This window comes from Felis catus, chromosome A3, assembly GCF_018350175.1.
Source record: "Felis catus isolate Fca126 chromosome A3, F.catus_Fca126_mat1.0, whole genome shotgun sequence".
Taxonomy (NCBI): domain Eukaryota; kingdom Metazoa; phylum Chordata; class Mammalia; order Carnivora; family Felidae; genus Felis; species Felis catus.
In genome coordinates this window covers 61,768,580-61,793,506 of record NC_058370.1, presented here as the reverse complement: position 1 = coordinate 61,793,506, position 24,927 = coordinate 61,768,580, and the positions used below count along the sequence as shown (strand labels likewise).

General features: G+C 42.7%; 1 protein-coding gene across 1 annotated transcript in view; it reads left to right on the top strand.

Annotated features, from left to right (window-relative positions):
- VWA3B (von Willebrand factor A domain containing 3B) overlaps positions 1–24,927 on the top strand; it is a 202,120-nt gene that overhangs the window by 16,084 nt on the left and 161,109 nt on the right. Inside the window, 5 exon segments of the mRNA XM_019827072.3 lie at positions 2,144–2,238; positions 4,570–4,820; positions 7,014–7,173; positions 14,412–14,581; positions 20,705–20,820. Coding sequence (XP_019682631.3) covers positions 2,144–2,238; positions 4,570–4,820; positions 7,014–7,173; positions 14,412–14,581; positions 20,705–20,820 — 792 coding nt within the window.

Below are 24,927 nucleotides of genomic sequence, written 5' to 3'. Positions count from 1 at the left end.
CAATTTTATTAAACTTATTAAAATACCAGGTTTTTATTTAATTGATTTTCTCTATTGTTTCTCTGTGTTCAATTTTCTTGATTTCTGCTTTCATCTTTATTATGCATTTCCTTCTACTTGCTTTGGATTTGTTTTGCTATTCTTTCTTAGTTTCTTCAAATGGGAACTTAGATTATTGATTTCAGACTTTTCATCTCCTCTTTATGCTATAAAGTTCCCTCTTGGCAGTGCTTAAGCTGTGTTCCTCACATTTTTATATGTGTATTTTCATTCAGTTTAAAATATTTATTTCTGTTGTACTTCTTTGACTCATGGATTTATTAGAAGCATGTTATTTAGTTTCCAAGAGTTTGGAGATTTTCTTATCTTTTTGTTACTGATTTCTAGTTTGCTTCAATTGTGGACAGAGAACATACTCTATTTGCTTTTAGTTTTTTTACATTTTTTGGATTTTTTTTTATAGCCATGGCTATGCTTTGTCTTGGTATATATTCTGTGCTTAAAAAAGAACGTGTGTTCTTTTGTTATGTAGATTTTCTGTAAATGTCAATTAGATCTTGTTTGTTGATGGTGTTGAGTATCCTTGATGATTTTGTGTCTAGTTATTCTATCAGTTGTTGAGAGAGTAGTATTGAAATCTCCAATTATAATTGTGAATTTGTCTCTTTCTCCTTTCAGTTCCATCAATTTTTGCTTAAGGTATTTGCGGTCTGTTGTTCAGGGAGTACACATTTAGGATTGCTATGTCTTCCTGTCTTCCTGGTGGGTTGACACTTTTATAATTATATAATGTTCTGCTATATCCCTAATAATATTCTTTGCCCTGTAGTTTACTTATTATATATATATATTATATTGCTTCAAATATAATGACATATATAAGCTAGAAGTATAAAAAGGAAAAAAGATGTCATTTAAGTATTAATAAAAAGAAAGTAGATTGACTATATTAATATCACAAAAGTAAACTACAGGGCAAAGAATATTATTAGGGATATAGCAGAACATTATATAATTATAAAAGTGTCAACCCACCAGGTTGTATTATATATATAATATATATATATTATTATATATAATATATAATATAATATATAATATATAATTAATATATATTAATTAATATATATTATATATTATATATGTATTATATATAATTAATATATATTAATTAATACAATAAATATATAATATATAATATATATATAATATATAATATATATATAATATATAATATAACCCACCAGGTTATATTATATATATAATATAATATATATATTATATATGTAATATAATTATATTATAGACGCCTTATTGTTGGGTCATTTTTTAAATCCTCTTCGCCTATCTTTTTTTCTCTCTCTTTTTAAATTTATTAAGTTTTTATTTTAATTCTAATATAGTTAGCATACATACAGTGTTATATTAGTTTCAGGCCTACAATCTAGTGATTTAAAAATTCCATACATTACTCAGTGCTCATCATGACAATGCCCCCTTAATCCCAATCACCTATTTTACCCATTCTCCCTACCCACCTACCCTCTGATAATCACCAGTTTGTTGAGTATAGTCAAGAGTCTGTTTCTTGGTTTCTCTCCCTCTCTCTCTCTGTTTTTCTTTGCTCATTTGGGTGGTTTCTTAAATTACACATATGCGTGAAATCATGTATATTCAGCCCTAAAGAATAAATCTTGCCATTTGCAAAGGCATGGATGGAGCTAGAGAGTATAATGTTAAGTGAAATAAGTCAGTCAGAGACAGCTAATCACTATCTTTTAATTGTTGTACTCAGGATATTTACAGTTAATGTAATTATTAATTTGTTACAGCTGTGTTTTAGACTGTGCCTTTTGACCTCTATCTTAGTCGTTCTGGACAGAAGAATCTGGAAACCAAGAAACAAACTTTATTTTTCCTCTCCATTCATTTGTGCATTAAAGGGTTATGCATGTCATAAATAGTTAACATATACCATAGCACCTAGAAACACTTCATTATTTAGGACAGAATACCAAGCATCACAGATTTTTGGTGTCACTGGGGATATAATTTGAATGGTGTCAGAGAAAACCATTTTGAAATAAAAATAAGAAACATTGATAATGCACCATTTTGACTGCTTTTCTTTATAAAAATACAGATTACGTGACTTCTCTAGGGAGACTCGTGGCTTCCCGGTATGCAGATGGCCTGTTTCCACAGTTCTACAGACCCGAAGATGGCAGAGTATACAATGTAAGTCGGAGTTCCCTTGATGGATAGGCCCAGTGACATGCTTCTGGTGTCTGGGAGTGGCCTATGTGGAGAGGCTCACACTGCTTCCTGTTGATGCAGTGGAGCCCAGGCCTTATCAGGGCTGGAGGCTTTTCTTCTGGCCATGTGGAGAGTGATGAAAGTTATGGCTTAGGGGCTGGGAAGGGAAGCACTTGACCTGTTAGAGATGAGTGCATGAAATCGTTGACCAGAAAGTGAAAACCTTTGCATATCAGTAGTACTTTGTTTTGCCTTGAAAATAAAGAAGGTGTAGTATGACAGAAGTTAGCAGACAGGCAAGAGCTGCTGCTGTTACCTGACAAATGCACAGGGAATAGGGGGCTACTTTTATAGCTAGTGGTTTTATAGCAAGCGGCACCTCTTACTGGAGTCCTTAATTCCAGCAATTCAACACGTGACTCGTGTAGTCTCATAACGTGTCTGCCCCTGTGCACACCCTGGCACACCACAGGGAACTCACAAAAACTCATATCCCATCATGTCACTTTACAGATATTTGTTCGTGTCACTGTACATGTATGTACCACCTGGACTGCTATATCTTTTTTTTTCTTAAAATTTTTTTTAATGTTTATTTATTTCTGAGACAGAGTATGAATGGGGGAGGGGCAGAGAGGGAGGGAGACGCAGAATCCGAAGTAGGCTTCAGGCTCTGAGCTGTCAGCACAGAGCCCGACACGGGGCTCGCCCTCACAAACGGTGAGATCATGACCCGAGTCGAAGTCGGTCGCTCAACCGACTGAGCCACCCAGGTGCCCCCCCTCCTTTTTTTTCCTTTTAGAGAAAGCATGTAAGTGGAGGAGAGGGATAGAGGGAGAGACAGAGACAGAGAGAGAGAGAGAGAGAGAGAGAGAGCCAATGAGAATCCCAAGCAGGCTTCATGCTCAGTGTGGAGCTAGATACAGGGCTCCATCCCATGACCCTGGGATCAGGACCTGAGCTGAAATCAAGAGTCAGATGCTCAACCAAATGAGCCACCCAGGCACCCCTGTTATTTTAAATATTTAAAAAAGTTTACATTACTTTTTGAACTTAGCAATAATATCCATAGAATCTTGAGTTTGGTGTGCTAAATATATTTTTTATCTTAACCACATGAAAATCAGTACAGAACTATTGAAAACATTTGTCTTTGCCATCTGACCACCTCCACAGCCCCTATGACATGGTCCTACCCTGGTTTCTGTATCGTGGTAGAAACTTTAATAAGTTCTGTGAATGCTGGTGAGAGATTTAGGAATTTTGCCCTAAGGAACCATGGAAAGCAACAGGAAGTGGTGCTGGAGCTTGAGGAGTAAGCTGGAGAGACACAGGAGACAGAGAAAGAAAACAGTTTGAGGCAGAGGGAACAGCGCGAGCCAAGGCATGAAAATGTGGAATTACATGGTGTGTTCAGAAAACACATTTTCCTTAACAATTTAGGTATTTAAGGGGTATTCTGAGGGTTGTTAAAGTTAAAAATAAGTACCAGATCTTTCAAAATTTGATTCTTCACAGAATAGGGCACATTTTTTTCTTATTCCTTTTCTATGTCTCCTACCTCCCTACACCCTAAGAGGCCTTGCACAGTTGTGCCTGGTCTGTGTGAATGATCGTTTTTTTGTGTCTACAAGAAATTGCCTGCAAGTCTCTGTCACCTTTCAGGCACAGCCTCTGCAGGTGTTCGTGATCCACTGATCCAGGCATGGGGCAGTGTGGCCTGGGAGACAGAGGATACAGGGTGCAGGTTGTGAGCAGGAGGATGCGTCACTGGGGCACATCTCTTAGAGGAAGCCAGGCAGGTGTGCTGGCAAATCTAGAAGCATTCTCACAAATATTTTTGGCATCTTGGTGTTAGGAAAACTTTTTAGAGAGACTTATTTTTTTCCATCTGCCTTTGCTGATCTCTCTTTTCTTCTACCAAATTCCTTGAAAGTTCTTTTCTTCTACCTAATTCCTTAAAATGCCCCCCTGAACATTTTCTGGTAAAGATAATTCTGTAACTATGAAGATAAAATATAATTTAGAAACACATTTTTTTAAAAAAAGTGTTATATGTTGGATAGATCACATCATCATCATTTCTTCTGTGAGGAATCATCCAAAGGTTTTCACTTGAAAGACTGAAGCACTTCCTTCTGGATTATGTGGGGTTTAGAGGATCATCTACAGAATTGTTATTAGTATCCAATTCTTGATGGCAGAGGTCATGACTCAGTGGGCCCTGTGGTTCTTGGCTGCATGGTAGTTCAGATGATGTATTATGGTGTGTTTTTGTTCTGTTTTTTGTTCTTTGCCTTGATTTCCATTAAGTTGACAGCGAAGTCAGAACTGATCTATCAGTTTGTGGAATATTTAACACAAGCTGTGGAGAGCTACAAGCAGCGGATGGACTGGCTCACCAGCAGAAGCCGCCAGATTTTTGGTGTCATCTTGGAACAGTGCATCACCATAGTGCTGGATTTTGGCAGCATGCGGGAGGAGGAGCTTAATCTGTGCCAAGATGCTCTAATAATGGTCCTCCAGGAGCAGGTGGCTCACATAGCCAAGTTTAATATCATATGGTGAGTTCCCATAGGAAGAGGATATTTCTGGGAAACTTCATAAGTAGCTTCCATTTATTCGGAGTTAAGTAACATAACTAACATAGTTCTATGGGGAGTAAGGAGGTCTTATCTTATCATTTCCTAGAATATGTAATTCCAGCAGAAGACCCACAGTAAAACTTTGATCTGCTTTGCATGTGGCATCTTAGTTTTCAGATGAGAAGAGATTTAGAAACCTACTTTTCTTCAATGCATAGCAAGGTCAAAATAGAAGAATAGGAATTTTATTGAATATATATTTAAGGCCATAACAATCCTTTAGGTGATTTTATCTTATATAATGAATTCAACCTTGTCACAAGTATCACTTTTTTCAGACTGAGCTTATGACTCCCCTGTAAATTGACCCTCTTAAATCAGAACAACAGGTGATTGGCTTTATAGAATTTCCCATATTTCAGAGTTTTCACAACCAATTATTTACGGATTTTTGGATTTGAGAGAATTTGGGCTCTAAGGCCAACTTTTCATGTGGAACATTGGCTGTACCTCTCTGACGGGAAAAATCTGGATGAAGGCCATCTACCTAACTGAGTTTTTCTTTAAAATAAAACAGTTTCAGCTAAACAGATAACATCTTTGGGGATGCTGCTTAATTGTGTTCTATCCCAGATTCCTGTTTCTGTGACAGATATATTACTGAGGGAATTGAGCCTTAAGTTTGCAATGCTTTAACTTTCTTGGAAACATTCTGTAGCATATAGGCCACTCAGCCAGATTTCTACCCAGAGGAGCCACACAGAGGTGACACAGGTATGAGGCAGCCTTTGTCTCTGAAGGTGGGCTATCAGGGACAGCTCGGGCTGGCTCATTAATCCAAGATTCATATAATTCTTATAATTATGAATGCATGTATGATTCATATAATTTGTTCAATTATAAACAGAGATACATAAATTCAAAGTTTATTTTTTTTTAAGAGAGAGAGAGAGAGAGAGAGCAGGGGAGGAGAGAGAGAGAATCCCAGGCAGTCTCCATGCTATCAGCACAGAGCCCGATGCGGGACTTGAACCCATGAACTGTGAGATCATGACCGGAGCCCAAATCAAGAGTCGGATGCTTAACCGACTGAGCCACTCATGTACCCCAGAGATAAATAAATTCAAATGGCTGTTCTTTCTTGGGGGGATTCTATCACTTTTTTCTAAGTCCAAACTAAATTGTTTAATCACATGTTCCCAGGATTTAAAAACTAATGCTCTGCTAAACTCAATATTATTTTTGATCCAGAAGAGGTAACTGATGTGAATTCAGAACAATGAAAACGTCTTAAAAGAATTAGAAATAAAATTCTAGCATAATGACATCATTGCTGATTTGTAAATATTAATGCTGTGAGTCCTTATAAATTTACTATTAATTGAAGATAGTTGTATATAAAACTGCCTGTTTATGAAAATAACTCTCTCAATAGTTTTAATACAGCTGTTAATGTTTGCATTTTTGAGATTTTTAATGTTTATTTATTTATTTAAAAAAAAATTTTTTTTTAACGTTTATTTATTTTTGAGACAGAGAGAGACAGAGCATGAACGGGGGAGGGTCTGAGAGAGAGAGGGAGACACAGAATCGGAAACAGGCTCCAGGCTCTGAGCTGTCAGCACAGAGCCCGACGCGGGGCTCGAACTCACGGACCGTGAGATCATGACCTGAGCTGAAGTCGGAGGCTTAACCGACTGAGCCACCCAGGTGCCCCTTAATGTTTATTTTTGAGAGAGAGAGAGACAGAGCGTAAGCAGGGGAGGGCAGAGAGAGAGGGAGACAGAATCTGAAGCAGTTTCCAAGCTCTGAACTGTCAGCACAGAGCCTAACATGGGGCTCAAACCCACGAACCACAAGATCATGACCTGAGCAGAAATCAGACACTTAACTGACTGAGCCACCCAGGTGCCCCCATTTTTGAGATTTTTTTAACCCTCCCGTACACATTGTTCTTCCTAGTCAGTACACTTATGAAAGATAATGGTGCTTTGCAAACCCATCTTAAGCAGCTTGCCTATTTTGTTGGTAACTTTCAACAAGGGCTGGGAGCTGCGTGTTCTTTCCTTCAGCTCTGGTGATGTTAAGTGTTTGTTGCTCGCAGGTGTGGGCCTGAAGGCTGATAGCTATGTTGCCCACTGCCCCATGAGAGCCCCATGTGATTCCTTTCAGGGTTTCTCAGGAGCCTGTGAAATGGCAGGAAAATGCTGCTCCTGTGACAGGACAGTCCATAGCTGCTGCCATCAGTTGGGTTGAAAAACTGCCTTTTGAGCTGGCTGTGAGCCATGCTAGCCGCCTGGACGCACTGCTGGAAGCTGGGCAAGACAAAACGGTAAGTGTGCATCCATGGTGGGCCCCAGGTCACGTAGGTGGCTTCAAGTTTATCTCTCTATACCCAGTATCCTCATACTGCCTTTCAACTGACCTTAGCCCTTACCCCTCCCAGCAGCATCCCACAGAGGCTACATCACTGGCATTGAGGAGTCCTATAAATCCTGTTCACCTCTGAATTTGGAACCAACTGAGAAATCAGTGACGGGCCCCAGGTGGGGATCAAAATAGCAACTTTGGTGATGGCTGAGCTGGACCAACCACAATGAGGCTCCATAATGCTGCCCCCTGAGCCTGGCAGGGCTCCCTCTGGGTGATCAGGGCACAGGGTAGACCCTTATTTAACCAGTGCCAGCAGAGCCACATGCTGCTCACATCCACTGAGCATTGAGAAAGGACAGGGAATTAGGCATAGTTGTGCATCTTTAATATTTTAATTCTGCTCTTGCTCTCCTGACAGTTAGATAAATCAATCCATCTCTAATGGGGAAGAGAGGCTGGAAGACTCTTCATAGAACCATAAGATCGAGGAAATAGTTTCCCCACATCTGTGTTCTGAGTCTGTCCCAGTCCCTCTTCTTCACAAATGTGTCTGTTACGTGCCTTCCAAGGTGAAGTATATCCATGCAGATGAGTCATCGACTTTTGAATGTTAATGCATTTGCACATGCTTTTTGATAGGACCCTTTGGACACAAAGCCTTACCTAGAAGAAGTGCTGAAATAGTGGTGGTTTATGTTCTTTTAGCCACAAGGGTATGAGCTTTTGTGAGTGATTCTAAGGATGGGACCTGAAGGGCAGTGGCAAGTTAGTGGGCAAGGACTCTGGACAGGTGGGGTCCTTTGGACAGTCTCAGCTCCCCAGGTGGGGGTAGATCTGCTTTCCTTTGGGATACAGATACTCAATTAATTTTTGATTGGTATTAAAACTTAATTGCTTCCTCTGCTCTGGGCGCCCAGTGATTCTGTAGATTCAAGCTTTTCTCTGCTATGTTAAAGAGCTTTTTCTTTTGGGCAAGGAGGCCATGTCTGGCACCTTGAAAGGATAGCCCCCAGTGGTCACCAGATTGTTTTCACTGATACTGGGGATGATGGTTTGATATTGGAAATGCATTGTTTATCCTTTCGAAGCCAGAGGAACAAATGTTCCCATTAAAGAACAAAATACAAGCTACTTTGTTCTTTGGCCTTTCAAGTTTGTTTAAACATCTGTAAAGTTTCAGTTGTCTGGACACTATAATAAAGATTCAAGAAATGGAACATTTCACAGGATCTAGGATGCACACATGAGTGTTCTGTTTCTTTGTTCACCTGGCTTCCTCAGTCATAGCAGACTCTGGCGACCTGCCATGACTTGAAGATTTCCCAGTGACCTTGATTTTCTGTTTTACTTCCCCCTGGTTTGTGCTTCTCCTTTCTCGGGTTCATCCGCAGCCCAGGAAACATGGAACAATTTAGTGAGTGCCAGGGAAGTTCTGTAGAGGATTAAGAACCCAGAAAGAGGTTAACAGGCACTGATTATCAAATGCCACTTGAAAACTCTTGAGAAGAGACTGTGGAGTATGGCAAATACAAAACAGATTCAGACCACTGCATCTGTCCTCCTAGAGCTTCTACCTGGTTGTGGTCCATAGGAAATTTCTAGTAACTGTAACTGCCTCATATATAAAAATGCCATTCTCTATGTTTTGTGAGGTATGTAGGGTAGGGAGAGGAATAGATTTCCCTTACTGGTTGCTTCTCTGACCTGTGCCCCTCATGCCCACCCCAGTGAGTTCCAAATTTGCCCATGTAGCTGTAGTTTTCTCTGAATAGAAAATATGTAAGGCTTAAGAAACCTTTTGAACAGTAAATCCTGCTGATGATAACTTGCTTTGGGTTAGCATCTCCTATGAGTGAGTTCTGAGAAGAACCAAGAGAGTGGGGATTGTCTTTTGTTCAAAGATTAACACGGGAGTTGGGTTTTGGTATCAGGTTCCACTTGAGGAGGAAGGGCTGACTGATGCACTTGGTGAGTGTGAAGGAGGATAATCGGAGGCTACTGGCCTCCTCCAGAACTGGGCCTTGTACCCATGATTGGACCAGAAGACTGAACAGGCAGGGATGACTGAGGGTGAGCTTTTGAATCCAGAGGAGCCAGGCAGTGTGGGGTCTGTTTAATCATAGCTCTGATGGCAGCACTTAGAGAGCACTGTTGATGAAGTACTCTTGTATCCTGTGCCAAAAGGCCTGGCTCATGGGAAGGCAGCCTGTGGGGTACTGAGGACATGTCTGGCAGTTTAGAGGGGCTGGCATTGTCCTCAGAGCCCAGGTGTGCCATCTAGCCCAGGGTTTCTGCTCTGCAGCATCCCGTGGTCCCAGGATAGGTCTTTGGGAAGTTGGTAGCTTCCTTGGCCTTAATGAAGAGGAGTGTTGTGCCAGGAGGCCCTGGAATGCCTACTGATCCAGGATGTGATGGGTCGTTAGGAAAGAGAAGCCTGATTATCCAAAACCTTGATTCCCAGCTGCCTAAGAAAGATAACTGAGGGGGCTTTGCTTCTGCTTTCAGCAGAAGGCTACCTGCCCAAAGGGCACCTACGTTTCTCTTTGTGTTCTCTCAGCCTCTCTTCCATCCAGGTGATAGGCACACATTTGTTTACTTAAAAAAAAAATCCCATTCACTGGGAGGCTAAGGGGGTGAATTAGAGACAGACCCACATGATTCCATAAGGAGCCTTCAGCACTGGACAGTAAACTGAAGGGCTGGCCACACCAATCATGAGCTTGGCAGTGGGTCAGACAGGCATCAAATCTTTTCACCTTTGTCCCTAGAGATGGCAGTGCCTGGCAACGTCTTGATAGGTGTTTGTTGTACATTGAAAGAATGGGAAAGAAGTAATGTTGATAATTTTGAGGTTGGGGCGAGATGTGCATCCAAGAAATTCCCATTGACTATGCTGTGGTACAGATTTGATTATTTTGAATTGAAGTGTAGTGGTCTGTGTGGGACCAGGCCGGTGAATTTGCTGAGCCTTGTGTGACGGGGCTGGTGGGGATAGTAGGTGGAGACAGGGACTTGGAAGCCTGGGAGGCCAGAAAGTTGGTGGTGGTCAAGGGTGTTATCAGGGATTGCAGAACTGAGCTGGGTTAATATCAAGAGGGCAGTCACCACCATGGAGGGATCAGAAAAATCAAAATAGGCTGAATCAGGAAAGAGTCCCCACAGGTACTGGGAAGATCTGGAGGTCAGATCCAAGGTCTGGAGTTGGTCAAAACTGTTGAAATGGTTAAAATTTTATGAAGGAGGATTTTGTTAGACCTCTGGTTGCCATTCTGGTTGACTTTCATCTGACTTCTCGCAGAGTGGAGATTTTTACACTCAGAGGTTTCCGACAAGCTGTGGCAGAGGGCAGTCAGGGAAGAAGCAGCCACTGCCAGTCTGGTTCTTCTTTCCCCCCAAACCTGTGTTTGAGAAGATGTCAAGGCTTCCTTGGCTAGGTGGACTGCAGGTTGCCGTGGGAAGCCGCGGAACAAATGGCCCAGGCAGAATAAGATATTTCAAGTGAAAACAGAAATGTTCCACCCTATTTTCGGTGGTGTAAGGTTTTCAGCTCACAGTAAAATAGCTGAATGGAACCCAAAATATTTTCTATGTCTTGTGTTATCAAATTCAGTGCAGATTAGCATTTAGGGAAATGCTGGTCAGTGAGAAGGCTGCTCCTGGTCCTCACCGCTGTTGCTCACCCTTAAGACTGGCCCTTGTCCTAAGAAGCTCAGAGGTACTGGGGAAAGGGGAGAGGATTCCAATGAAGACAGTTCCCTTGAGCCAGACAACCTCACCCAATTTCTGGTCAGTGACATTGATTTCATGGGCTAGGAGCCTTGAATGGTGTGGGCGCCAAGGAAGTGAAAACAGTGCCTGTTTCTGGTCACCTTCCTGTCCCATGATCTCGCGTACACAGTTCTGGAATTCACGTCCATCTCTAAGAGGTAACCAGCCTTGCCATGATGAGCCAACAGAATAAAGTGGTTGAAAGCAAAGGCAGAAGCTCCTATGGGGGTCAGGGAGCTTGATTTACTAGCTGTAAGACCAGGTCAATTTACCTGTCCAGACCTCAGTTTCTTCATCTGTAAACAGGATGCAATAATAAGAATTCATTTTCCACAGGACTATTGTGAGTGTTGAATAAAACAATCTGTGTTGGCTTATCATCCCAAAGAGCAGATGACCCCAAAGCCATTTCACTTTATTTATTTATTTATTTATTTATTTATTTATTTTTAAAATTTTTTTTAACGTTTATTTATTTTGGAGACAGAGACAGAGAATGAACGGGGGAGGGGCAGAGAGAGAGGGAGACACAGAATCGGAAGCAGGCTCCAGGCTCTGAGCCATCAGCCCAGAGCCCGACGCGGGGCTCGAACTCACAGACCGCGAGATCGTGACCTGGCTGAAGTCGGACGCTTAACCAACTGCGCCACCCAGGCGCCCCAAGCCATTTCACTTTAAAAGGTGTTTTGCCAGTTTGTGGGGGAATGGGCTAGGTAGCAGCATATTTATTTTCTTTTTTTTTCAGTGTCATTATGTGAGTGGAAAGGAGAGGCAGGAAGGCAGTGTGTAGGAGGTGACTGAGAGTGGGACAGGTGGTCTCGTTGTAGAGCATGTCCCAGGAAATATGGACCCTGCATGGATAACCAAAAACCTAGGCAATTAAGAAACTGAGCAATGAACTTGATGAATAGTGAATAACCCCATAACCTGAGTGAAGGAAAGGAAATCCTGACTCACTGCTGGCTACATCAATTTTTAGCTTGATGAAATCTCAAGGGAAAAACATTTCTGCACAAGGATTTCAGACTCTTGGGTTATTGCCAGAGCAGAGAAGCTGAGTTTGCACAATGTGCAACAGAGATGCATGGTGTCAGAAGATGCTGACAGACCTCCCTCCTAGAGATGTTTGCCCCCACCACTTCCCTTGTTGAGCTAACAAATCCTAGAAAAGAATCTCAAGACTCCTCTCTTGGGCCATGTGTGACTTTAGATCTTTATGTGAGGTTGAACCTGTCCTCATGCTAAACTTGAGCCCTGACCCAGCTGGAACACTACTAACAGTGCAACTGAAGGGAGCCTACTTAACCTGTCTCACACAAGGTAATGTATAACATGGGGGAAAAAGGGAAAGAGAATGCATTTGCTGGGAGAATAATACTAGCTGCCTGACAAGGAATGTGAAGAACAGTTTTTTCCTTCCTTTAATGTTGTTTTGTTTTGTTTTGTTTTCTGTCTCTTGGTGACTGGCTGAAAGAAATGTGTAGTATTGCTCAGTCTTTACCCTCCGTTAGGTCTTTAAAAAAATTTTTGTTTAGTGTTCTATTTATTTTTGAGACAGAGAGAGACAGAGCATGAGCAGGGGAGGGGCAGAGAGAGAGGGAGACACAGAATCCGAAGCAGGCTCCAGGCTCTGAGCTGTCAGCACAGAACCCAACTCAGGGCTTGAACCCATGAACCACGAAATCATGACCTGAGCCGAAGTCAGACGCTTAACCGACTGAGCCACCCAGGTGCCCCCAGTTAGGTCCTTTTTAAAATCGTGGTTTGAAAGCCTTGAGAGAAAGAGTCATGAGTGTGGGAGCCCCATGGAAGAAAGGCTGTTGCTGGAGTAGGCTGCTGTCAGCTTCCACTCTGGCCGTGGCCTCCCTCCCAGCCGGGGCCCTCTGCCACCCTGCTCTCACCATCTCCCTGGGCACAGTTGGCCCCAGCTGCTGCAAACAGGGTGGCCCAGCCAGCTGGAGAGCTGACCATAAGTCCTCTTCATAAGTGCCAGGTGGGTTTGAGTCCCAGTTTGAGGTCGAACTGAGGCACCTGACTATTTACCTTCAGTTCACAGGGCTTTATGATTAGAGATAGGCTCAGGAGTCCTAAGGGGATGGTGACACCTATTTTTTCCTTCAAACCCATTTCATTTTCTGGGGGTTCTCCCCCAGTTAGCCATGGGGACAATCCATGAGGGTGCTTTTAGGGACAGATTCAGATGATATGTGCTGCTGGGTTTTAACTTTCTGAAATATATACATGCATAAGTGGAAGTCATCTCGTTTAAACTTCGTCACAAGGGACACTGTATTACCTCCCTTTGTATAAGTGAAGAAACTGAAGTTCTATCACTTGACCAATTTCATAGAACTCATTAGTTCTCATTGCCCTCCCTCATTAGCAGGGAGGGCAAACACTGTGAGAGGCAGAATCTGCAGGAAGAGCAAGAGCAGTGTGGTTGAGGTCGGGGTGGAACCTTGTCATGCGGCCCCCTTGGGTGGATTTCATGTGTCTTTAAATTAAGCAGGGAGCACTTTGGAATTGTCTCCTACCTAGATGAGGTATACATCTCCCATATCCCTAGCTGAAAGTTGGGGTGTGTGTGTGGTGGGGCTCCTGACATGGGTTTGTTCATTCTCTCATTCTCGTCATGGCCTGGCATGGTGGTGAGAGTCAAGGCCCAGTGCTGCATGAAGTCAGGACAGTCTCACCTCCCAGGCATGTGTTTCCTTGTGAGATGAGAGCAGAGCATGAACCCAGTGGGAATATGCCCTCCTTCCCCCATTCTGCCTCAGACTGAGGATAGATGAGTCTGTAGAATTCTGGCACCACCATGGGAGATGGTTAATAAGCTTCCTGCCCACAGTGGCTGTGCCAACACTTCCTTCATGTTGAAAACAGCCACTCCTGACCTGTCGACTGTATCCGGGGGCTTAGTGAAAGCTATTTTCCACATTGGCCAATCATATCCTTCCCATGCAATATCTGAGACCGTGAGCACTGCCAATAGACCTTCTTGGCACCAGGCCTTGAATAGTTCATTTCCTGACTTCAGCCTCTAAATGTCCTCACAAAACATGGAATAGTGCTGTTATTCCTGCTGTCCCCCACTGTCCCAAGGCAGTTTTGTAGAAAGTATATTGCCAGTGGGGCGCCTGGGTGGCGCAGTCGGTTAAGCGTCCGACTTCAGCCAGGTCACGATCTCGCGGTCTGTGAGTTCGAGCCCCGCGTCGGGCTCTGGGCTGATGGCTCAGAGCCTGGAGCCTGTTTCTGATTCTGTGTCTCCCTCTCTCTCTGCCCTTCCCCCGTTCATGCTCTCTCTCTGTCCCAAAAATAAATAAACGTTGAAAAAAAAATTAAAAAAAAAAAGAAAGTATATTGCCAGTGAGTTCAGTACAAGGCTGGGGCATGTCAGGGAGATAAATTGTCAGTACTACTGTCTTGCAGATGGAATCCATTTACTACTTTGTGGTGGGAGACATTCCTGAGCAAACCAAGGAGCTTCTCCTTCAGAAGGCTTTGGAGATCCCATGTCCTGTCTGCACAGTGTCCTTCAATGCCAGAGGAGAAGGCACTATAGCGTTCTTAAAGGATCTGAGTGCCAAGACCCACAGCAGGTAGGCAGAAAACATGCTCTTTAGTGACAGTGGGTGAGCTGCCTACTTCTGCAAGGTCAGCAGTGGTTTTCCTAACTGGTTTGTTCCTATGTTCTCCTCTTTCCAGTGGTCTTTAGTCTTCGTGGCCTTTTCTTTTCTACCCTATATTAATATCTTGCCTTGTTATTGCTTTGACATCAGGGGTCCTTGCTGCCCCTGGAAAGACTGCTCCTTCCAAGGCTAGCTAATTCCTAGAGAGCATAAATGACCCAGGAGTGCACTTTTGTATGCAGGTTAACTGATCCAGAGCCTGCTGTGATGCCTATGGGCACTCACACTCAATACTGCAAGCCAGGCCAGGTAGCAGACAACTTGGGGTAGCTCCTATACCCCAGAACCCACTGAAATTATTCAGCCAGCCAATCCTAAACCTGCTTCCTCTCCCTCACCCATTCCATCGTCCTGCAAAATCCACAATAAAGACTCTTGCTCATGTTTTCTTCTTGTTCTCTCAAGCCTCCTGACTGTCCCTGGTGCTGCCCTGTGTGGCCCTGTGTGGTGTGGTGTGCTGTGTCCCCTCATCTTGGGAACTGAGTAGTCAGTTTTGGTTGCCATAATAAATACCACAGACTGGGTGGCTTAAACAACAGAAATTTGTTTCTCACACTTGTGGAGGCTGGAAAGTTCAAGATCAAGGTGCTGGCTGATTCAGTTTCTGGTGAGAGCTCTCTTCCTGGCTTGTAGACAGCTGCTTTCTTAACTATATCCTCTCATGGGAGGGAAGGAGGGTAGGAAGGATGAAGGGAAAAAGAGAGAGGGGGGGGAGAGAGAGAGACAGACAGACAGACAGGGAGAAAGAAAGCAGGAGCATGCCTGTAAGCTCTCTGGTGTATCTTCTTAAAAGGAGATTAATCTCACTGGATCAGGACCTTCTGACCTCATTTAACTTTAATTACCTCCTAAGGCTCTATTTCCAAATATGGTCAAATACAGTTACATTGGGGGTTAAGGCTTCAACATATGAATTTAGGGGGCGGAGGATGCAATTCAGTCTATAGCAGGGACTGTGAATAGCAAACTGTATTTTCAGTGGCAGCTAAACTGGTCTAATGGCCTCATCATACCTGAATAATAAAAGGACCTACATTCTAAAACATACCCACCACCTTGTCTGTGTGCATAGATTTAGGTCCCTTGTGGAGGGAGAGCAGCTACCTGTGTGGTTATAAGGAGAATGACTGAGTCCTTTCCTAAGTTAGCCTGTCTGAAATGGGTACAATTCCTGCCCTTGAGCATTTGTTCCCAAATTTAATTGCTCATCGTATTTGACTGAGGAGCTTGTTAATAATTCAGAGGTCAAGCCATAACCAGTAAAGAAATCGAATTAGTAATAAAAAATCTCCCCAAAAAACAAGAGTCCAGGGTCAGATGGCTTTCCAGGGGAATTCTACCAAACATTTAAGGAAGAGTTAATGCCTATTCTCTTGAAGCTGTTCCAAAAAATAGAAATGGAAGGAAAACTTCCAAACTCTTTCTATGAAGCCAGCATTACCTTGATTCTAAAACCAGATGGAGACCCCACTAAAAAGGAGAACTATAGACCAATTTCCCTGATGAACATGGATGCAAAAATCCTCAACAAGATATTTGCCAACTGTATCCAACAATACATAAAAAAAATTGTTCACCATGACCAAGTAGGATTTATACCTGGGATGCAGGGCTGGTTCAATATCCACAAAACAATCAGTGTGATTCATCACATCAATAAAAGAAAGGACAAGAACTATATGATCCTCTCAGTAGATGCAGAGAACGCATTTGACAAAATACAGCATCCTTTCTTGATAAAAACCCTCAAGAAAGTAGGGATAGAAGGATCATACCTTGAGGTAATAAAAGCCATATACAAAAGACCCAATGCTAATATCATCCTCAATGGGGAAAAACTGAGAGCTTTCCCCCTAAGGTCAGGAACAAGACAGGGATGTCCACTCTTGCCACTGTTATTCAACATAGTATTGGAAGTCTTAGCCTCTGCAATCAGACAACACAAAGAAATAAAAGGCATCCAAATAGGCTAGGAGGAGGTCAAACTTTCACTCTTCACAGATGACAAGATACTCTATATGGAAAACCCAAAAGATTCCGCCAAAACACTGCTAGAACTGATTCATGAATTCAGGAAAGTTGCAGGATATAAAATCAATACACGGAAATCAGTTGCATTCCTATACATCAACAATGAAGCAACAGAAAGAGAAATCAAGGAATCAATCCCATTTACAATTCCACCAAAAGCCATAAAATACCTAGGAGTAAGTCTAACCAAAGAGGTAAAAAACCTATACACTGAAAACTATAGAAACCTCATGAAAGAAATTGAAGAAGACACAAAGAAATGGAAAAAGATTCCATGCTCCTGGATAGGAAGAATAAATACTGTTAAAATGTTGATACTACCCAAAGCAATCTATATATTCAATGCAATCCCTATCAAAATAACACCAGCATTCTTCACAGAGCTAGAACAAATAATCCTAAAATTTGTATGGAACCAGAAAAGACCCCAAATAGCCAAAGCAATCCTGAAAAAGAAAACCAAAGCAGGAGGCATCACAATCCCGGACTTCAAGCTATACTTCAAAGTTGTAATCATCAAGACAGTATGGTATTGGCACAAGAACAGACAATCAGATCAATGGAACAGAATAAAGAACCCAGAAATGGACACACAAACATATGGCCAACCAATCTTTGACAAAGCAGGACAGAATATCCAATGGAATAAAGTGGTGCTGGGAAAACTGGACAACGACATGCAGAAGAATGAACCTGGACCACTTTCTTACACCATAACACAAAAATAAACTCAAAATGGATGAAAGACCTAAATGTAAGACAAGAAGCCATAAAAATCCTCGAGGAGAAAGCAGGCAAAAACCTCTTTGATCTTGGCCACAGCAACTTCTTACTCAACACGTCTCCAGAGACAAGGGAAACAAAAGCAAAAATGAACTACTGGGACCTCATCAAAATAAAAAGCTGCTGCACGGTGAAGGAAACAATCAGCAAAACTAAAAGGCAACCGATGGAATGGGAAAAGATATTTGCAAACAACATATCAGATAAAGGGTTAGTATCTAAAATCTATAAAGAACTTCTCAAACTCCACACCCAAAAAACAAATAATCCGGTGAAGAAATGGGCAAAAGACATGAATAGACACCTCTCCAAAGAAGACATCCAGATGGCCAACTGACACATGAAAAAATGTTCAACATCACTCATCATCAGGGAAATACAAATCAAAGCCACCACAATGAGATACCACCTTACACCTGTCAGAATGGCTAGCATTAACAACTCAGGCAACAACAGATGTTGGCAAGAATGTGGAGAAAGAGGATCTCTTTTGCACTGCTGGTGCGAATGCAAGCTGGTGCAGCCACTCTGGAAAACAAGATGGAGGTTCCTCAAAAAATTAAAAATAGAACTACCCTATGACCCAGCAATTGCACTACTAGGTATTTATCCAGGGGATACAAGGATGCTGTTCCGAAGGGACACATGCACCCCCATGTTTATAGCAGCACTATCAACAATAGCCAAAGTATGGAAAGAGCCCAAATGTCCATTGATGGATGAATGGATAGAGAAGATGTGGTATATATATATATATATATATATATATATATATATATATATATACACAATGGAGTATAACTCGGCAATCAAAAAGAATGAAGTCTTGCCATTTGCAACTACATGGATGGAACTAGATGGTATTATGCTAAGTGAAATTAGAGAAAGACAAATATATGACTTCACTCATATGAGGACTTTAAGATACAAAGCAGATGAACATAAGGGAAGGGAAGCAAAAATAATACAAAAATAGGGAGGGGAACAAAACACAAGAGACTCTTAAATATGGAGAACAAACTGAGGGTTACTGGGGGGATTGTGGGAGGGGGGATGGGCTAAATGGGTAAGGGGCACTGAGGAATCTACTCCTGAAATCATTGTTGCACTATATGCTAACTAATTTGGATGTAAATTTAAAAAAATAATAATTCAGAGGTCAAGGGCTTCACCTTACAGGCTGATACTTCTGCATAATAGAGGAGATCCTGGGGATATGCATTTAATCATTCACTTTGAATAAGAGCTGCCTAGGGAGTTTGATTAAAATGCAAATATCTTGGCCACAGCCCCAGAGATCCTGATTTGTGAGCTCTAGGGAGGGCCAAGAATATTCATTCTTAACCAGACCCCTGGTGACTCTGAGGACCACTGCTCTGGCTTCTCTTAAAGGCCCTTTGAAAATCTTTTAACATTAGGTGCTTCAATTTGGGGTTCCTAACCATCTCTCCCCAATAAAGAGAGGGCTCACTGTCCTACTTTTGCTAGTAGAGAGAGTAAAAGTCAATTGGCAGGACCATCTGTCTTGCTAGTCCTCTGCTTAATTCATGTGGGGCACTTTCTGTGGGCAAGTGAGGGGTTAGGGTGTAATTTAACATGGGAGAAGCTGCAGTTTAGGCCGAGCACCATCAAGTGAGTTTTGCAGAAGAGGATGACACATAGACATGCTTTTCTGTCTCTGTTTTGGCCCTCGTGGATGAGCCTGACCCACAACCAGCAGTGCTCCTGTCTGCTCTGCCCCCAGCCAGACTGCTGTGTCTCTTGCTTGGCCTCTGCACACCTTTGGTTTTTGAGTTCTAGCTGTGGTGCAGTTTGTATGGACTATAAAGGGCATGCCCTGAGCTGCTCAGGCTTGCAAGGAGGCTGGACTCTTGGTTCCCTTGTGCCCGAGTCTGTGTCTAAACAGAGCCACCCAGCTGCAAAGCATGTTTTGCTTTCTTGCACAAATGAGGTTGTATTAGCCAGAGGAAATATCTGCCCTGTTCTCTTTTCTAATCTGGAGAACAGGTCCTGGGCACTGAAGTCCTAGGCACTCAGAGTGTGGGACCTGGTAGGACAAGCCTCAGCCCTCTCCACTCTGCTGGGTAAGGAGGTCACAGGACAAAAGCAGCTGGCCATTTCCGCTCTGGTGGAAGCACCTGCGGGAGGCAGGAGTGGCCAGGTTAAGGGTCCATTGTCCTCATGAGGGGCTATTGGAACAAGGCTGTCTCGTTTAGTGCCATCAAGTCATTGTTCTAGTCTTACCTGAAAGCCTTTAGAAATAAATAGGGCTGAGGCTTCCCGTGGCCCAGGAGAAGCCCCCACATCTCTTCTATCATCCATGCATCTGTCTGTCCATCTCAACTCGTCCTTCAGGATTCTCTTCGTGCTGAATAACAGGCCGAGGTGGAACTTTAAGGGGCTGGAGGAGCATTACCCAGAAATCTTCTGATAATCTGAAAGAAAATACCTGCTATCACTGGCTTTTTGGATTCCAGATAATTGGTGTCATCGGTGTGCTTAGCCTATCGTTTTGTAGATTACCCCAGTGCTTCTTGAGCTTTATCATGCACACGAATCCCCTAGGGATCTTATTAAAGTGCTTATTCTGACTCAGCAGATCTAGGTAGGGCCCAGGAATGTGCATCTCTAACTAGTTGCCAGTGCTGTTGCTGCTCCTGGGACCACATTTTGAGGAGTCAGGCCTTAAAAACTAGTCCACACAAGAATTTTTTTCATTAGTGCTTCTGCTTACACTCAAGGGAAGTTTGTGTTTTCCAAGTTAAAGTTGACTGAAGCCCTTTGGCAATTGACAGTTGAGCCAATGGTGCTTGTTGTCGCCAGCTTTCAACACTGAACCCACAGGGCCACAGGCACTGTTGGGGCCTCATTAGACTGTTGGCTTGTCAACACTGTGTTGACATGATTGAACCTGGGAACAGAAGATAAATAAAGCAGAGGGTATCATTTTTCCAGGGTCAATAAATACAATTTGGTTGGCCTAATTACCCTCTAATGAGGAGAAGAGTCATCTGTTAAAATCCCAATACATTTGCAGCTCTCTCTTCTCTTTTGCCTCCCTGTCTTTTGTTTGGGGGAATTGATCAGGTACACGGAAAAGCAGTGAAACATCTAAGATGCTCAGTACCACAGCAGAGCAAGTTCACAGTCCTGGGAGAATGAATAGACATACACAAATACCACGATTAGCCTAATGTTGCAAATCTCTTCATGTTTCAGATTCCATGCCTTTGCAGAGAGAACAGAGTGTGTGGAATTTCCTGCATCTGCCTTAAAGGATGGTGACAGTGTAAATACTTGGAATTCAAGGAAACTGAAAGGAAAACCCCCTCCAGGTACCTGGGATAGAAAAAACAGCAACAACAATAAACAACAACAACACAGTGTGGTTTATATCTTAACTTCAGATTTTCTGTATGCTTGGGAAATAAAGCACCACGTAGGGACCAATGGTATCCTTTTTATTATTTATATGGTCCAGGGGAAGTTCATGATGGTAATGATGAATTTGTCAGCTCAGCAACCAGGCATAAGTTTGTTACCCAGGGAAGTGGCCTAAGTAGTATGTGTTGAACTAATATGAGAACCTTCTGGAGATGTAGTCCTGGTGTGTCAGTGCTGGACTTAGTTCCTGGTAAGGCAGAACTCCTGTGCTGTGCCCAGGTTAGCTGGATACTGTGGTGAGGATCCCTGCAGTTCTTGGGAAGTTTCTGCTGCCCAGCCTGTCAGTGACAGCAGGGCTTGTAGATTCATGTGCAGGATTGACCTGCCTCTTATGAGGGCCAGGCATGCACAGGAACCTTTGTGGAGGCAGAGTGAACCTCCCCCTTCATTCAAAGAGTGTCATCAGAGATTTAACAGGCATAGGGAAGGAGGTCACAAAATCAGTGAGAAATAGGTTCAGAAAAAATGGTACTAGAAGGTTACTCAGAAAGCCAAGGGATGGGACTTTCTTTGGAGCTGCTGACATTGCAAAGTGCCAAAGACACTGAGTGAGCTCTGCTGAGAAAAGCAAGGAAGGAAGGGATTGAGAGGTGATGCGACATGGCGCCGTTGGAGGTCTGAAAAAGGCCCTTCGCCACCTCCACCCTCCTACATTTGAAGTTATTGGCAGAGATTTCTAGCTTCAGTATAAGGCAAGAACAACTCTCTGGGAGAAGAGAAGAAGCCGCAGGACACATCTGCGTGACAGGTTTCTTTGTTTATATGACAATACTGCACCTGAGGAGGACACAGTTGCGTAAAGGGACGGGTGGTCAGGTGGAGGCGAAGGAGAGGGGTCAAATCACAAAGCCTGTCCCTGACACATACTTTGTGGATTCAGATTCTCAGTGTCCCACAGGAGCAGGGAAGCGTTTCCACTAGGTCTCATTGGCGGCCCTGATTTAGGTAACTTATGCCCTTGTTCTGTTGGTGAAGTGGGTTTCTTCAGAGAGTTTGAGAAAATGTCAATTGTCAAGGAAGATTAATGCTAATCTAACAAAAACAGTTAATTCAGGATGTATGCCATGCCTACTGAAAGTATTTTACAAGATTAAGCCTAGTGGGCAATATTTCAATCAGGGTAAAGAATGTGAGATGTCCCAGTTCCCCAAGGCATGCCAATTTCTGTAAAGGGGTTTAATTTTGGCTTATGTGTTCCTTGGCAACTTAGTTATAAAGGGAAACCTATCTGGCTGCATAGCTTACATTTGCAGCAACTACCATCTTCCCAAACCTGTGAATCATGCAAATTAAATTATAGATTAAAACATTTTCTTGGAACGAAGTGCTCAGACTGTGGCCTGCCATTCTGATGCCATTTCAGCGATCCCACATTCTGAATCTGAGGAGAGAGCCCGAGTCCTAAATATGCAATCTTGTCTCCTCTATCCGTCACAGTGTCCCAGAAATGCCAACATTGCATTTCTCCTACTCAAAAACTGCCCAGAAATCCTTTGACACAGTCTCTTGGTTTGGAAAATAAGTGGTTTCCAATCTGACCCAAGGCCTCAGAGGCAGATGTTCAGGCCTTCCTGCTCAGTTCCCTTTCCCTATTTCCCACTATCGAGGTCAAGCATTTATCAGTATGAGTTTGCCTGGGCCCCTCTCCAGGCTGGGGAGAGAGGATGCCTCCTCAGGAGTTCATTGTGCCACCTGTTGTATAGAAAGAAGAGACTGTCAATTGAAGGGTTAGAGGGACACTGCTCAGAGAACTGACCTGGAAGAGATTTCCTGCTATTACCGACTCTCTGAGTTCCAGATAATTGGCATGACTTACCATTACCCCGTGCACTATGCCAATGCAGAAAAACTGTAGTCAAGATAAAGAATCATTTTAAAAATTGTAGTAACATATATGTAACATAAACTTAACATATATGTAACATAAACTTAACATATATGTAACATAAACTTAACTTTTTTTTAAGTGTACAGTTCAGGAGTGCTACGTGCACTCACGTTGCTGGGCAGCCAATCTCCAAGGCTCTTCTCATCTGCAAAGCTGTACCCATTAAAACAGCAAATCCCCATTTCCCCTCCTCCAGCCCCTGGCATCTGCCATTCTACTTTCTGTCTCTGAATTTGGCTACTTTAGATACCTCATGTAAGTGGGATCATACAGTATCATTTTGTGTCTGGCTTATTTTACTTTAACCTATGTCCTTAAGGTTCATCTATGTTGTAGCATGCGCCAGAATTTCCTCCCTTTTGAAAGCTGAATAATCTTCTCTTGCATGTATAGACCACATTTTTTTTATCCATTTATCCATTGATGGACACTCAGGCTGTTTCTGCCTTTCAGCTACTGTGCAGATGCTGCTGTGAACACACATATACAACTATCCCTTTGAGACTCTGCTTTCAATTATTTGGGGTATATACCCCACTCATCATGTATGGTAATTCTATTTTTAATTTTGTGGAACCTCCACCTTGTTCACTATAGTGGCTGCTCTGTTTTACACTCCCACCGACAGTGCATAGGTTTTCCACTTCCTCACTAATACGTGTTATTTTCTGGGTTTTGGCTTGTTTACTTTTTGGTTTTGGTTAATAGCTATCCTAGGTGTGAAGTGGTATCTTGTGGTTTTGATTTGCATTTTCCTATTGATTAGTGATATTTGAGCATCTTTTCATGTGCTTGTTTAATACAATAGTGCAGTGTTTTAAAAGTTCAAAGTTAGGGGCACCTGAGTGGCTCAGTCAGTTGAGTGTCTGACTCTTGGTTTCAGCTCAGGTCAAGATCTCAGGTTCCTGAGTTCAAGCCCCATGTCGGTCTCTGCACTGTTAGTGTGGAGGCCGCTTGGGATAATCTCTCTCCCTCGCTCTCTGCCCCTCCCCCACTTGGACTGTCTCTGTGTCTCTTAAAATAAGTAAATAAACTTAAAAAAAAAAAGTTCAAAGTTAGTGCAAAAAATCCATCGTGATCAGAGCATCACAATTTTAAATAAAGACAGGCTCCAGCAGTGATGTGTTACGTCATAAGGTAGCCTAAGGTAAAGGGAAAAAATGTGTGCCTCTATACACATTTTATTTATTTGTTTATTTATTTAAATGTTTATTTTTGAGAGAAAGATAGAGTGTGAGTGGGGGAGGGGCAGAGAGGGAGGCACAGAATCCAAAGCAGGCTCTAGGCTCTGAGCTGTCAACACAGAGCCTGATGCAGGGCTTTAACTCATGAACCATGAGACCATGACCTGAGCTGAAGTCGGATGGTTAACCTACTGAGCCACCCAGGTGCCCCATGTACATGTTTTAATTTATTATTTTTAATGATTGTTTCTTCGTTATTAAAATAGTTGAAAAATATTGAAGAATTGAAACATAGGTGTATTGAAATGACATTATTTAAAAAAATTTTTTTTAACGTTTATTTGTTTTTGAGACAGAGAGAGACAGAGCATGAACAGGGGAGGGGCAGAGAGAGAGGGAGACACAGAATCTGAAACAGGCTGCAGGCTCTGAGCGGTCAGCACAGAGCCCGACACGGGGCTCGAACTCACGGGCCATGAGATCATGACCTGAGCCGGTCGGACGCTTAACCGACCAAGCCACCCAGGTGCCCCAAAATGACATTATTTTAAATTTAAGTGTTTTGGGAGTTCTTTCATAGCTTTTGCTGAAGTTTTATATTCATCAAGCTTGGTACTGTTCACTTGGTTCTGCCCCACCTTGTAACCTCACTTTTGCACAGGACCCCTACTTTCTGTCTGAGGCCCCTGTCTCAATGTTTGTTGCCTTTTTAGAGCAACACATATTTGCTCTCAGTTGAGCCCTCAAAGATACCTCTCCCCTGCCTTTGCTTGGGTTTCTCTGTCCCCTCTGTATATATGTTACCTTTCTGAGGACTCTTTCCTGATGATCCTCTCCACTCTGTTCTCTCAGATTGCTTATAAGGCATCTATCTGCTTGTGGCCTATGAGTCACTGACAGGACAGCATCTTTTAGTCATAGTTTGG